We start from the raw sequence: 16,935 nt of genomic DNA on the forward strand, positions 1-16,935 counted from the left end.
TAGATAATAAAAAGTAAAGATCCTGCACATATTTGGAAGTGACTTTCACAGGGATCCTCTGACAATGGAAAAAGCCAGAAAGGGTCAAAGATGAGTATGAGACTACAGAGCAGCAGAAACATCACATCGAGGAGAAATAGCTGCAAGTTTCCTTAAAATAAATGCTTCATATACAGGAAAAGACAGTTGCATCTTATCTAGGGAACCATGAAGCATTTCCCAATCAGTAAGAAACCCAGGCAAGTGACCCTCATGTCTAGATGCAAGCCTCTTCCTCTTGCCAAGCCTCCTGATTCTTCCCTTCCATCCCTCCAGTCCTGCTTTCAGACATCACCTCTTTATTTACCAGGCTCCCGTCCCACCAGAAATCATAGACATATGAGGTGGGAGAATTGATACTTCAGGGTATTTAAGACTTTTGAAATGTAATGAAGACATATTTTGATTGAAATCTTTTGGGTAGAAGCTTCAGAAGTGCTGTCTGAAGCAACGTTTGACAAGTACAGTTCTTTTAAAGCAACACTTTTGTATTTCAGCTCATTTTTTACTACAGCTTTGATTTCTAAGACACTTAGAAGGTTGAACTTCACATCTTCGTACCCCCTAAAACATCAAACCTAAAGACTTCTGACCACATTTCTATCCTTTGATTGGTTATAAGGTGCAAAACCACTATCTTACAAATTGACATCATTTCAACCTCTTTTGACTGCCTTGCGAAGCTGAGGTTCCACCACACATACCTGGAGACAATTTCTAAGTGAGTCACAAGAAATGTCATTTAAGTATGACTAGTAAGCTACTCTGTTTTTATGATTTCCAACTGTGCCTCTTGCATAAATCTCTTTCCACAAACTAATGAACTGTACACAGGTCCATGTAATGTGAATAAAGCCATAACAAAAAAGCACAAGAACTCGAGACAAACTCTTATACATTTCACTATTATTAAATTTGCATTCTATCCCAGCACAGAGCTAAGTGTAAGTCTAAGGTAGGCAAGTCAGTGCCCCAAAGAGCACAGTCTAAGTCACTCCCAACCTGCCAATGAAGTCAGCCAAATGACTTGTTTTTCCCACTTTCAGAAGCCTAATTAAAAGTCCCACCATTATCCTGAACAACTGAATGCATTAAACATTATGAAAATTTAATGACAGCAACAACCCACTGAAGTCCTCTCACGCCAGACAAGCCTGATTCACCAGGCAATTTCTACACTTCTCCCTCAGGGAAATGGCACCCACACATCTGGTGTGGGACATCATCATCTAAACCAGCGTGAGTGAGGTCCAGACGCAGCTCTTCCTCACCCCTCACTGCTGTGCTCCTCCAGGCTCTCTGTGCTCAGTTTCACTGTGGTCTGGATTTGAAAATACTGCAGCAGCAAAAAGGAAAGTTACAATTCCCACTCACACCAAAACCCTTCTCCCTCCTGTTTCAATACCACCCTGACCCTGTGATCCAAGACTTTTAATATACTCCTACTATCAAGACTTTACTTCATAGCTCAAGGGCTGCCACATAAGCATGCATGGTAAATGCTTAGGTAATTAATCCACACACTTTCACAGCTGGATTGCTGCTGTTTTGTGACAGATGGCTTTGGGTTTGCAACACTCTACACTGCAGAGCGCCACTGATGTCATGCTCTTCATTTCCCAGTTTTATACTACCCTTCCTACCCAGGATGAACTTTTCCTAATACATCTTTCATGAACACACACCCCTATATATAATTTTACACAGCTTTTCTCAATGAACAACTCAAGTAACTCATGGACATCCTACATTTCAACAGTTATCTACTGCCTCATTTTTGTCCTTTAGGCAGAGGCATATTTTAAGGCACAACAAATGTTGCTTGTGTTCCTAATATTTTTTCTAGGTACATCCGGCACTTATGACAACTTCTATGAGGCATAATCCTATATTTTTTTTTGGATGCATAATGGAGAATCAAAATCCTCCTATATGTAAAGAAAGATGATAGCTATACATCAGATGATGACTATACACAGATATTCTTGTGGTTTAGCAATGAGAAACAAGGAAAAAAAGATTAATTTTGACTGCCTCTCAGTTTCCACCAGAACCCAACCTTAATTTCACAATCACTGCATTGTATTTTAAAGACATTCCATCTGCTCTGTCTGTAGTATACATTAATATTCAAAAGACATCTGCAGTGTGCAAACCAAGTTTTAATTGGAATCATGTCACAGCTACCATCACAGAAAACTGAATGTAAATGTTGGCTATCAGCACTTGGCAGCTGCTTGGCAGGCTTAGTATAAAGTCCTCCTGACAGTGTCTTTATATATTGTGGTATCAGGCCTTAAAAGGTATCTTGAAAAATCAAATATTTACTATCATGAAACAGTTCTACAATGCCATCCATACCTAAGGTTTACTAGCTAGTTTACTATCACTTTAAACTACTTATTAGCAAAATAGGTTTCATATTCAGCCATAGTTTTCAGAAAGCCAAAATACTGATACAACTGAACACTAACATTATGATGGATATTTAAGCAAATCTAACTTGTACACAAAAGAGGACAAAGAAAACTGGACTTCAGTGCAACTAAAATTGTGTAGTGAAGCTTGAAGTATTCATAAGTATCTAAAACTGAAGCACTGCTATGTATGTAAGAGCACCTGAATAAAAGAATTCCATTTACAGGTGTGCTTAGTGATTCAAGACACTCTCCTACAACATCAGACTAATTATTCTAGAATGAACAATATAGTTACCTTTTATTAACACAAAACCCCCAATCCCTAGAGCTAACAGCATCATCATTTGCTTCAAATCCTTCCCATGGTAACATAAAATTACTTTATTACAATCATATACATATTTTCAGCTTGTTTCCTCTGTAAGTTTCTGACAAATGAGGCAGTGATCAGCAATCTATATAGAGAAAAGTGCATGTGTGTGTGTAGTTACACTCAAACTAAAGCTATCTGTCCAGCATAAACAACTAGTTGTTACACAACCAAACTGATCTTACACATTACAAGTTATTTAAATCTTATCAGTAGGTGAAAGGGACACAGGAACTTTAAGAACAGCAAGACTTGCTTGTCATGAAATACGCATTTTCTTGGGGAATTTGTCTTCTACATCTTTGCCATGGTATAACAAACACTTTGTCACAAACCTAAGGAAACTTCAAGCCCACAGCTCATTAAGATATGACTGTGTTGCCACAACAATAATTACAGAAGTAGAGGCAACATCAGAACAGGAAGTCATCATGATCCACCTCCCCTAACTCCAGTGCCCTTCTGCGATAATCGGTTTAACAGATACTGCTTAGCTTCCAACATAAATAACTGAATTACACAGAAGGGAAAGATGCAGTTGCTTGTGCCCAGAGCATAGAAATACATCCAGCCTGTACTTGCACATCCACCACCATTTAAAAACAGTTAACAGTGGAAGGGTAACAAAGAAAAAATCAGAGGACAGAGCAAGGTTTGAGTCCCAAACCTGAGCACACAACAAGCTGATTGATGACCACTGACTGCAGCAGCACTTCCAATCTGTTCAATGCAAAGGAAAAAAAACGGTTGGTCTTTACTTCTTCATCACTGATATACAGCTGGTCTGCTCAAGCTGCCACTGAACAGACAGGAAGAATTAATGTGGGCAGTTACAGATGAGATGCATTATAACAAGCTTTTCCTTTTGCCTCTTAGCTATTACAGTCTCAGACAAAACAGATTGGAACCACTCTCAAAGTCAGGTACTGTATCTCATGTGACAGCAAGAAACAGCTATAACTGAAATGCAAAAAAGAGCAATTTAGAAGAAAAAATTACAAAGGAGATTTGAAACTCGGCAGAAACAAGAAGCAACACTGACAGGGGATGATGTTTTATATAACCAGCATGGATGTTACACAGCTATACTTGCCAGGCCAACCTGAGCTCAGGATAGTATAATTACAGTACCTAGGTAGCATTAAGAATAGCATCCTACAGCTAAAACAGGAGGTACATAAGAGCCCATAATTCTTTGGTTGGGTTACTTCTAATTTCATTACCAATTCCTACTGTCATTACTGATCTGGATGATGGAACGTAAGAATGTTTTTACAGACGACAAAGCTGGAATGGGTTGTGCTATCATCTGATCTGTAAAAAAGCAAGAGGAATTTCAATTAGAAACACCAGCATCAAGTGTTACTTCAAGCTGATTCAGAGCCTAATCTCACACATCCACATTTAAATCAGGGCATAAGTACACTTGTATAGAGTAGACAAGACATGCTGGTCTCCTGGTATCCTGCGTTATATTAGGAGCAGTGTTCCCAAGTTGATGTAGGTGATCCTTCCCTTCTGCTCAGCCCTGCATCCAGTTCCAAGCTCCCCAGTAGAGGAGAGACATAGACATACTGGAGCAAGTCCAACACAGGGCCACAAAGATGGAGAAGGGACTGGAGCTCCTCTTGTATGAGGACAGGCTGAAAAACGAAAAACCTGGGACTGTTAGCCTAGAGAAGATGAGGCTCACAGGAGCTCTTATTAGCACCTGAAGGGAAAGTGCAGACAATAGAGCCAGGCTCTTTTCAACTGTACCCAGTGACAGGACAAGAGCCAACAGGCACAACTGAAATACAGGAGGGTCCATCTACCATAATGAAATACTTGTTTACTCTGAGGGTGATCAAGCATTAGCACAATTTGCCCAGAGAGTTTCCGGAGTCTCTCATCCCTACCACAACATACTAAAGTTCTTATTCTCTTAATGCCATGTAAAAGCCAACAAGCACCCACATCCTGAACAAACCTCAACATACGCATCAGCCTTCTTAGCCAGTGTCACAAGAGGCATCTATTATCATCTGATTATCTGCTAGCCTCTGCAGCCTTCCCCACGTCACTGTTTTCTAAGATTTAGCACTCCATCCTGTACACGTAACCACCACTGAGGACTCACTCTTGCCTGAAGTGTTCATGAATGACCTTTCTCAAACAAGCCTCTCTCAAAAGATCAACAGTTTCAAGCTTAATGCTTCCTGAAGGCTGATTGACATGGTTTTTTTAATTGGGTGCTTAAAAATATACCAAAGATGTGTTGATTTCTGAAATAAAATGAGTATTCAAAGAATGAGTGTCCCCATATGTGACACAGAGGGGAAAAAAAAAAAGTATTTGGAGAAGAAATTGTACTGTGCATCATATCACATTTTTTTAATAACCAAAACCAGAAAACCTTGGTCAGTTGTTTGTGAGAAGTCCCAGATATCCTTGCAAGTGAAGTTATTGGGTTTGAAGTTAAAAAAAGGGGGAAAAACAAACAAAAACACAAAAAAAAACCCTTATACAAACCAACAGCTTGTGCCCTCTATACAGATTTATCTACATTAATGGCAGAAGGTGTACACAAGATTTACAGGATTTTATCCTGTAGTGGTAGCTCTGGAATCAGAGTGCTGAGCACAAGGTTTTCTGGCTCACTTCCCCTCATCTCTTGGGTGCAGGATCCTCTGTATGAGCACAACTGACTCTGCAATTCATGTCCATTTTCTTATTCAGTGCTTTATGAGGGACCCAGCCCTCCCGCATCACTGCAGCAAGCAGCACAGTCTCAGCTCTGTTGGAGGATGACGGATAGCACATTGAGGAGTGGCCAAAAGCAGTGAGAAAGAAGGTACAGAAGAGTGTCATGGATCCTACAGAAGTATCCCTAGTATCTCTAGCAGTTCTGTGACTCTACATTTATACAACATGAAGTACTACTTCATTACCAATACAATTACATTCATCAATAATTTACAAGTGGATCTTGTGAATTATTATTTACCATTCAGATGTAATTCATTGATCTTCTTTCAAGAAATAAAAGTATAAATAAATCTGAGTAGATTTTAAAATATGCACATTTTGAAATTTAAAAAAGTTAAAACTTCTAATCTAGGCACCTTTCAAGTTGTGATGTACAACCAAATGATGAGCAAAAATAACGCCTGTACCACATCTCAAAATAACGTATTTTTTAGCTTTTCTTCCTTTATATTTACACTTCTAACAAAATTAAACCAGCATCAGTAAAGTTTACTTAAAACATATAGCTGTAAAAAAAGTAAACTCCACGTTAAAAAGTAATTTGACAGACAAGCCCTGCCCCCCCACACACTTTCAGTAATTGCATCCTGTGCAGTTTCACAGGAAGAGGATTTTGGGGAAAGAGGAAGGGTGAAGACAGACGGATTTGTCCTGTTGCCTAAAAAGGGAAAACAGTAAAAATCAGAGTGCCCTCCCCAAACCAGGGAAAATCCTCTTTTACAGAATCACAGAATCATCTAGGTTGGAAAAGACCTTCAAGATCATCATCCAACCGTTAACTCAGCACTGCCAAGTCCACCACTAAACCATGTCCCCAAGCACTGCACCTACAATGCTCATGAATGTTTGAAGCCCGTGCAAGAGGGCACAAGTTAACATTCATTGCCAATTACGATAAAAAGAAATTCCTTGACCAAAGTGAGCTACAGCAGGTGGCAAATACTACATGGTTCAACTTCCACATAAACTGATTTTCAGTGGCAGAACTTCTAGTATAAAGCTCCCCACAGCCACTGCTAGGAGTTCAAAACAAATGACACGCATTGTGAATCTTTAAGTATCAGAAGATAACAGTGTCTGCATGTAAAAGCTAAAACACCCACTAGCAAAAACAGCACACATCATAGAAATACTATTTCATAGTGCTACAAAAAAATTACACAACGCACAACACCAAAATGTTTTCAGCAGCAAGAAATTAAAATTACTTCACAGGGATATAAGAGATGCTCGTACAGAATAGAAGAGAAACTGAAGCCCTGTTTATGGCTGTTTATCATGAAGTTACACAATCTCAAGATTAGATTTTAAATCATTATACAAACTACATCCAGGGATGTTTAATTCCTATATGCTTCAGAAAGTGCAGTCAAATAACATCACGACCCCAAACACTACTAAGTTTTAGCATTTTGGAGCACAATCTGTAGAATCTTTCCCTCACCCTTCCCCAAAGGTGTCACAAGACTGAATGTTAATCTGCCCTTTTCTTTTTTTAATCTTTCATAACTTCTCCCTGAGAAAGCTTTGAGTATTACAAAGACTTAGAATTCTAATCAAAAACTTTGCTAACATGAAATGTTAAACAACGGTTTCTCAACAATTATCTTCAAAAGAAGAAAAAAAAAAAAAGTGGAAAAAAGGGAAACTCCATCATCTTTGAATTTTCGTTCCAGGGCTGTTCACAAGACATCTTTCATAGAGAGATGCTCCCCATATCTACGACAACCTGAGACCCACTAGTTCCTAACACCAGAGCATATTCTTGAGAAAGCAATTCTTCCTGAACGCTCAGTGCTGCCACACAAGTGGCAGTGTTTACTGGAGCCCCAACAGGAAAAAACAGATATATTTATATTTTAATTTTCCTAAAATCTCATCTATGGAATACAGTTTTCTCAATAGGAAGCAGAAAACAATATGCTATCCCAAGGGAAGAAGAACCAAAATGGAAATGAAGGGCCACTGTGACATCCTGCTTTGTAGCAGTCTGTCAATATACAATCACCAAGAACAAGGAACTTCACACTAGGGGTTATTGAAAAATACATAGGAAAAATACTGAGTAGTTTCTCAACCCTCATCTAAAACCCACACAAACTCCATACATGTTTTTAGGATGTTCTGCAACAAAAGGAGCAGAACTTTAAGCTTTGCAATCCTTCACTGACCGCTCAGATTCAAAGGACAGACACAGTTACTGATGGAAGAACATCTCTTTACCAAAAGCACTGCCTCATCTCCAACCTGTAATACTAATTCTTCTTCATGCAACAGTTTAGAGAGAGATTTCACCACAAATTACTCAATTTTGCAGATAAGGTCCCTGATCAGAGGCCATCTTGGTTTGGACACCCAAAAAGCAGTGTAGGGTTTCAGGCTTTTGTAAGATGACCTCAGAACGAAATCTGACATCATGCCAATTGGAAACTGAGTTCCTGCAGGCTCTGTATCTTCCGACGAGAAGCAAAGCTGTTCTGCAAGCCACTCTCAGAAAGTTAACAGGAAATAGAAGGAGAAAACAAAGCGTAGTATAAAACCCAAGCTTGGTTGTTGTTAAATTACCACAAAAGCAATGCTGCAGGAGGAATACCTGCAGTCCCTTTCACATGCCTTCAAGGTAGGCTGCTCCTAGATAAGTCTACTTCCCTAAAGGGAATTTCCAAGTCTACACTCAGAGCAGAATTGCTACTCATCATTTACAATTTCTACACAGAAAAGCAATGCCCCAGTATGAAAAAGGCTAGTAGCAAATCTGCTAACACAATGCTGGGCTTTATTATACATGACATTGCATATTTATTAAACAGAGTCCAAACCGTAGCAGTATAACTGTAAGTCAGGCTTGCTTTCTTCTAAATCTCCTAAGTATCCTATCCACTAAAGCACACAAAGAACACTTTCATGATCACCACAATTTTCACAACCTCACAGAAAAAACAGAAATGACCACAAAGCAGCTGGCTATTCTGTGTAACGCATTTCTGGGGTTTCCATCTGATACTCCCTCTTTCAGATCCATACTTTTAAACGAAAAGGATACTTCTGCACTAAACGATCTCATAAGCCTATACCCTTTCGCAGAATTAGTATCTTGGTGCAAGAGTCTTTTACAACGTGGATGTGTTGTCTAAACTCAGATTCCGCGCTAGTTATTTTCCCAACCAGTGTTGTTCTGATTTATGATTTACCTTGTCTGTTTCATATCACAGTGATGCCTAAAGATACTAAAAATGCAGAGTGCAGAAGAGTGCACATCACTTGCTGTGGAACTGATGGTACCTCAGGGGAAAAAAAAAAATAAAACCTATGTGAAATAAAGAATCTTTGTGTATCAGAAACCACTAAACAATTGTTACATACCAAAGAAGTACTGATGCAAAGCCAGGCATGGAATAGCATGTAAAGGACCATGACAGAGGCAAGAATAACATCCTTCTAAAAGAGGGACCACTACATTTGTTAAGAGTTATATTTGTCATTATGTCCCTTTTCTTTCACAAAAAAATATGAACAACCATTCATGAAGTTGAAAACGTTCCTAAAGCCAGTAAGAAACATTCATAGCTCATCTTGGCTACAATTTCAGTCTTAATCTGAATAATGAGCAACTGCTCTTTGTTAAACATTAATGCTGTTTAATGACTGACTGGCAAATGGAAGTGAGCTTGTTCTCCCATTGTCTCCTCCTCTTTCCCGAGATCTCCATTGTTCTATTTTAGGTAAGAGGGTACAACTGAACTTCAGTATTAGCAGAAGGGGAAGATGGCACTCTGCAACACTGACAGAATTGTCTCAGCAATCCAATACTAGTTTATTAAATGAAACAAAAAATAACAGTTAACTAAGCTAGTACTCAGTACAATATCTAGTATTGCAATACAACCATTTCCTTTAGCTTCATTTTAGAACCAGCTAGAAGAATCCCATTTTACATGTTTCATACAATTTTTCTTACAGTAAATGTTTTCAGCATGGAAACACAAGCTTTTCAGAATTCACCCATTATTTACAAGAGTTACTTATCCTCTTCCCTTATAGTTAGTTATGCTCTTTATAGAGGCTAGTACACAGAGTAATACAGTTTCTATGTGCCCAAAGTAACAGCAGGTTACTAAAAAGAGTGAAAACCACATCTAGAATTTAATTTAGCTATGTAGTTACAGCTAGTATCAAAAGCTCTTTCAGGAAATATCAAGCTTAACAGTTAAGTGAAGTAATTAGCCCACAACCACAATCATTAATTTAAAATTAACTCATTTAAGACTGTGAATATTAATTTAAAAGAAATTAAAAAAGAAAATATTACTTGCTTCCTCATATTTTAGAATGTGCAGATCACTCAGCAGAACAATTCTGTCAACACACTAAGAACAAACTGGAATAAGAGGATATCTTTCTCGAGAGACTGTAAGGACTGTTTAAGAGATGCTATGGGAATAATAACAGTGCTGATATGAGGATGATACAAATAACCCCGTAAGCAACTATGGCAAAATTGCAATAAATTAATCTTTTAACACAGAAGTTCCTTCTTCCTGATGTACATCCATACACATTTAGCAACACAGAATCCCAGACTGGTTTGTGTTGGAAGGGAGCTTAAAGCTCATCCAGCTCCAACCCAGGAGCAACCCAACACAGGCAAGGACACCTTCCACTAGAGCAGGTTGCTCCAAGCCCGTGTCCAACCTGGCCTTGAACACTGCCAGGGATGGGGCAGCCACAGCTTCTCTGGGCACCCTGTGCCAGCCTCTCAGCACCCCCTAAATTTCAGTCAACTCATCTACTATTCTGTTTCTCAGTCAGCAGCTTCTCTCCCTTCACTTTATACCTGCAGTTATTTTATCATCTCAGTTAAAAAGGATATATTACACCTGTATTTTAATTAAAGTGTCATTTGTACTGAAGATTCATGATGAACCCTTTCTTCAGGCTCTGCTGAGATACAAACAGTGACTTCCTCAGAAATACATCACTTAACTAACAAAAAAATTCCTAGTCTAACCTTGTAATAAAGTACAAACATGAAAACAAATGCTGAAAAGCAATTCCTTTGTGATAAGCAAATATAGAAGCAAAAGATATCCAGAAAAAAGCTTTAGATATTGTCCAAGTAACTAAAGAGAAGTGAAATCAGTCTTCCTTAACACTTGCTTTACCTTCAAAGTTTCCCTGTGTGAACAAGAGAAATACAAGGAACAAAGTTACATTAGTACTAGCTGTAGTTTATCCTTCAGATTTTAGTCAGTGAGAACTGCCGCTGCAAAAGCAAAGGCACGTGCAGGTACAGCACAACAGCAGTCTTTCACTTGGTATTTTTTATGTTAAACACGTTCAACATGCACTATGCTGCCAAGGCCTACTAAAATTAGAAAATTAAATGCAGAAACATATTCTTAAAATATGGATGCATCACTAATACTTCACTTTGTAACTGATTTCATGTTACTGATGGAGATCAAGTAATAAATAAAACTCTAAAGCTTCTTCTACACCTCCAGGTTGCTCAACGTGCACACACATACACCTTTCTAAAACAAATGATAAAGAAAGCACGTGTATTTTTTTCTTAGTATACTAAACTCAAAGACCCAATACAGTTAGATCATAGCCCCGAGCTTCTTCCTCCACTCCCTAAAAATCTAGACACTATTTCAGTAGAGCACAAACCACCTTTATTATAATTACTATTAAGCTATTAAGCCACATGAGTCAGTCAAACAAATTTCAAAGGAAAAAAGAGAAAAGAAAAAAAGATGGAGCACTAGTAATTATCAGATTATGAATGTGCCCACTCTGCTATCGAGGTTTTAAATAGAGCAGCTGCTCTTTGGACTCAATTTGCTTTATACAATGCAAGAATACTGCAAAAAAGAAAAAAAAAAAAAAGATGATGTTCTGCAAGGAGAGGCTCTTTTAATGTTAACAACACAAAAAACAACAAACCAAAAAAACCAGGAGAGCTCCTGTGCTTTATTCCCAGTAAATTCGCAGTTACGGAGGAAGTAGGCAGGTGAAAATACTACTAAAAAGTTTAAAGCACTTTCATTTTAAAGGTGACAGTAACTCATAAGAACATATGCAATAACCCATGACTACGAGTTACATCTGAAAACTTGAACAGTATTCTTCTGAAGGACCACTATTCTTCTTATGCTATCCTTCAGAAGTTTCCACATCATCTGATTTCCAGCATGCAAATTTCCTTAGAATTATTTCAGGAAGCCAGCAAGGAATGAGGCCTGGCCTGCAAACTAACGCAGACAAAGCATAAACACTTTGTGATTAATGTCACACAGTAATTCCTAAGGAATTCCACAGGACATATCAGCCAAGTACAAAATAAGAAAGCATGAGCAAATGATGATTAAGAATAAGAAACAATCTGAAAGAGGTTTAATTTAATGTTAAGCACTTTCGTTAACTGCTAAAAGAGAAATATTTCAAAGATGGACTGAACTCTTATTCCATATCACATCCATGACCTAATGATGTAGAAGTGCATTTCCATACTCCCTTCTGCTCAGATATCCTACTGATGTTTTAAAGATGACATTTAGCTAATCCTTGAATTTGAATTGAGAAGCTCAGTGCAGAACTAAACAGTATCATATATACCTCTTGAGCCAGATTCACAGGAACCATTTTGCTTCATAACAATCTTCCTCAGTATGCTCTATTATTTTAAAAACAATACATTACGAAGTGCTCTCTTTTGCTCAGGAAGCAGCTGAAAAGCACATAACCTCTCCTTCAATACCAAAGTGAAACCCTGGAAAGGAAAAACTCAATTTGCACTAAAATACTTGTCATTAGTTACAGTATCCAAGTTGCCCAAGTTAGTATATAATTCCCAAAATATTTAACTTCTGCTGTTAGATATCTCCAAGAATAAACACAGGTGTTTTTTTTTTTTAATGAACTGATTACTATTACAAATCAGGATACATAAAACTGGAAGTTAACAGTGCAGCGCCTTGCACCTTCGTGCAACTGCCTCAGGTGAGAGGGAAGGAAACCTGCCCACCTGCCTTCATATGTGCTACTCAAAACAGAAGATTTCCCAAAGCCAAGACTCTGTCTCGAACACTGGACAGACCATTTCTGTGGCTTTAATTTCACTGTCTCAACACATCCACCCAGAGGTTCCCTGTTAAAATCACAGGTGTCATGGTCAAGGACACATTTTAAGAATATATATCCGTCCTTGGTTATGTCCTCAGCCTGACTTCTGAAGCTGTCACCTTGCACCTCTTCGCAACTCTAGCAACTTGTCAATTCTGCACTTACACCAATCCAACAAAGGCTCTCAGGAAAGCTCCATAGGCATACATTTTCTGCCACAGCCCACTGTATACATGTCTCTGGAGGTTCTTCCCCCAATATCATCATCTTCTTCCCACACATTCATTACACTCCACACTCTGCTGAACGGCCACATCCTGATGTCCTTTGATCACATATGCAAAACCAATTAAAATGAGGGATGAAACTCCTGGGATGGTCAGAGAATAAACATAAAACTGGAAGTAATTTCCCAAGTGACACAAGAGAATAGAAATCTCTTTTGTAGTCTAGCTAGTTTCAGTGACTTTTACCACATTGACAGAATGCCATTATGGCAGAAACGGAACCATTGGTATTACCACGACTATATGAAGACATTTGCCACATGGTTTAACCAAAGGCCAAGAGTACTACATGCACTCAAAGCATACCAAAAACCCAGATAACTTATCTAAAGTGTTCTCTAACTCATAGCATGCAGATGCAGCCAAGTGAGCTAGACGAATTTAACATTGAGCCAAAAGTAGACACATGAAGATAAGCACATTATTTGTGCAGACATCTTTCATATATCACAACATATACAATCAGGTTATTTAAACAAGCTTCAAATTTTCTTAACATAATACTTTACAAAAATAATCTCTCAATTCCATATTTGTTTTTAAACACAGCCATGGAAACGTTCTTAAACATCCATTTGACCTGCCTTTGCAACTGGAAGCCAACAAAGCGTTAACCTAGGAAAACACAGTGAAATTATGCATTTCCTAAATTGTCCAAAATGAAAAAATGTAATATTAATAAACAGACCTGAGGTCTGTCCAATGGGATTATCTGAGACTCTCAGATTTTTTGTGTTTCCTGTCTTTAAGTGTCCTTTAAACGCTAAGCAGTCCATGAGCACACAGGATCTGGTCTTTCACAATGAGGTAGAAGTACTGTCCTATCTGTAACATTCATAGAAGACAGAGATACTAGAATCTCTGACTGAACATTTACTTGTTATCAAAGCCTTCTATGACAACAGCTAACAACAGAAACCTAGAAAACACAAAGCCATGGCTGACTGCCACCCACACTGTTAAACAACATATGGAAGAGTTGTTTCCCCGACCCTATAGAGAGACCTTCACCTGCTGTTCAATAGAACATAGAACTCTTCCTCCCTCAGGTCTTTGAAACTGTGAGGAGGGAAGAGCACCGGATTTTCAGATGAAGCATTCCTGACCGTGCCACTTGCCTAAAGGGCTCTGACTACAGGAAATGACACCGACCAGCTTTGTTAATTTCATTTTCTCTCTAAGATGATCAAAAGATGATAAGCAGAAACTTGAAGCAAAGGAACCACTCTGCTGCTCTGCACAGCCTCATTGCATAAAGCTGTATTTGAAAAGTTGCTTGCCACCACTAATATTTTAGGGCTTTATCTGTAAACATTTAACTTCAGAGGATCCTTTCAACTGCACTTGCCAACATTCAAGAGAAAAATTTTACACTTACTTCCCTGGAAAGCGTCTTGCAAACCTCAGAACAAGATAAACTGATTGAGAAATAGAAAAGTTGCCTTCAATGACATTCAAAGCTCTGGTGGAGTGAGGTTTTTTGTTTATGGTTTTTTGGTTGTTTAAAAAAGGAAAATGCTATATTATATTTAGATATGACACATCTAAAACAACTACATCCAACTTTTCCAATCTATAACTTTAAGATAATATATTTTACAACTAACTACAGCTTCTTTTATATTTAGAGGTGCTTTAAGTTATTGCTGGCTGGGGTTGCAGGACACACAAAATCACTGTAATTGTTTTAATATATCTGTGCTCACACTTGCACATCCCCTGAACTTCAATCCCGTCACTACCAGTGTCCTCCTCTTCACCTCTCATGTTTTCTTCTGCATACCCTAAACAGAACCTCTTTCTCCTTAGACAAAATAAACATTCACATCTAGACAGTAATTGCAAACTGCTTTTTAATGCCTTCTGACTGTACAGTTTGTTCTTGTCCTCTCGCTTATTCCATGTCATATTTAGGTTGTATATTTTCAAGAGCAAAAGCTGTGTTTTACTTTGTAAAGTTTCCACCCTGAAAGAGCTGCAGAAATAGCTGGTCTCTCAATGCTTCCTTAATAAAAACACTGATTTGTTCCACGGTTTACTTTCTCCTTGTTTCTTTAAAACTTAATCAGAGAGCAGACATAAGAACACACCACATCCACAAGGTAACATAGAGTAAATGGTCTAAAAGAAGATCCTCTAGCAATAAAAGTCAGAAACCTTTACTCACATTATAGGTCAAGGACACAAGATCTTCAAATGAGAGCACTGGAAGTTTAGGAAAAGCACACCTTTTCCCTCTCCTTTTAAGTTACCTTTTAATAATGAGGGAGCATTCAGTAAGCTGAGGTCCAAAATTCTGGATACGCCAAGTACGACCATAAACATTTCAAATAACATCTTGCACTACAGCTCAGTTACAGTCCAAATTATAGACACTGAGCTTTGCACAACACAGTGTGTTCTGACAGTAGTGTTCCATTGTCCTCCTTGGGTATGTTTGCTTAGAGGGCTACAGTATTAACAGGAGTATACAGGTGGGTTTGAATTTCTGCTATTTTGCAACAGATTAAAAAGTTATTTTGATACTTTATAATAACCCTTTTAAACACGCAACAGCAGCCATAAACATCCCCAGCTTCAGCGAGAAAAAAAACACACACTTGTCCACAACGATTTAATGGCAGAAATGTTAAGAAGATATTGCACAATAACACATGATCTTCCATATCACATGCTTGGCAGTATGCTCGATTCAAGGTGATAACTGCGCGCAGACCCCAAGCGCACTTCGGGCGGTTACACGGCAGCTCTACAGCTGCTTTCTGACACCCCACACAGGGAAACAGCCTCTCGCTGGACTCGGAGGGCCTAAAGTCAGGGCGAGCCAGGGTCTCCCGGAAGCACCGCTCTGCAAGGGTGCAGCTCTCCGTGCACGGCCGACAGCGGCGATGGGTAGGACCCTGCTGAGTGCACCCACCGAGGGGCCGCCGTGTTGCGAGGAGACGCGGCCACAGCTCCTCCCCACTCCCCATTCAATCTGTCCCGCAGCTCCGAGCACCCGGGTCAGCCGCACCGAGGTTGGGGTGGTGGAGGAGACCTGCCGAGTAGCTTCCCTCCTATCCCCGGGGGCAGGAGCACGCCGAACCCGGCCCGCCGCCGCTCACAGCCTCCCTTTGCCACCACCCCTCAGAGCCGGCACTCACGTTCGAAATCGTAGTCGTCGTCCTCGTCGCCGCGGTCGGGCTCCTCTTCGCCGTTGGACTCGGTCTGCATGGGCTCTCCGTCGAAGCTAACCACCTTGCGGGCGCCGCCGCCCTCCTGGTCGCGTGCATCTCGCAGGCGGGCGAAATAATCGGCGGCGAAGCCCAGCAGGTCGGACGGCCGGTGCCGCAGCACCTCCACCGTGTAACCCTGCAGCAGCTCAGTGAGGCCCGGCGGGATCTCGATGTTCATGGTAGCGGGGACAGAGGAGGCGGTGGCCGCCACGTTCCCCCCACCCCCCGTACCGCGGCCGGCGGCAGTGCCGGGCTCCGGGCCTCCCTCCGCGGGCGATAACTGACACCCTCCGCTCCGGTCACACGAGCCGCGCCGGAGCAGGGAGGAGAAGTGGTTCTGTGTCCGCATGCGCGGCAGCGGGCACGGGGCCAATGGCAGCAGTGCGTGCGTCACCGCGAGGGCGGTGGCGGGGGGCGGGCATCGGGTGACCGGTAGTAAGGCGGGGAGGGGCTCGGTGTGTGCATGGCCCGAGGGCCGGGCACAGCCCAACCGTGCAGCTGCCGATTGTGCGGGCCTGATGTGTGCAGCGGTGGGGCTGGGGATGTTCTGCTCTTCCTGTTTCACGCAGAATGCCAGACTGGTTTATGTTGGACGGGACCTTAAAGCTCACAGAGCTCCTGCCGCAGGCAGGGACACCTTCCACTAGAGCAGCTTGCTCTAAGTCCAGTCTCAACCTGGCCTTTTAACACTGCCAGGGATGGGGCAGCCACAGCTTCTCTGGGCACCC

At 40.4% G+C, this 16,935-nt stretch overlaps 1 protein-coding gene across 1 annotated transcript in view; it reads right to left on the minus strand.

Annotated features, from left to right (window-relative positions):
* The window catches only part of PRKAR2A (protein kinase cAMP-dependent type II regulatory subunit alpha), a 58,591-nt gene extending 42,163 nt beyond the window's left edge, over nucleotides 1–16,428 (minus strand). The window contains exon 1 of the mRNA XM_080625632.1: nucleotides 16,136–16,428. Within this exon, the coding sequence (XP_080481758.1) occupies nucleotides 16,136–16,385 (250 nt within the window). The 5' untranslated portion in view covers nucleotides 16,386–16,428. The remainder of the gene's footprint in view (nucleotides 1–16,135) is intronic.
* Nucleotides 16,429–16,935: the final 507 nt, after the last annotated feature.

This window comes from Psittacula echo (genome assembly GCF_963264785.1).
Source record: "Psittacula echo genome assembly, chromosome: 9".
Taxonomy (NCBI): domain Eukaryota; kingdom Metazoa; phylum Chordata; class Aves; order Psittaciformes; family Psittacidae; genus Psittacula; species Psittacula echo.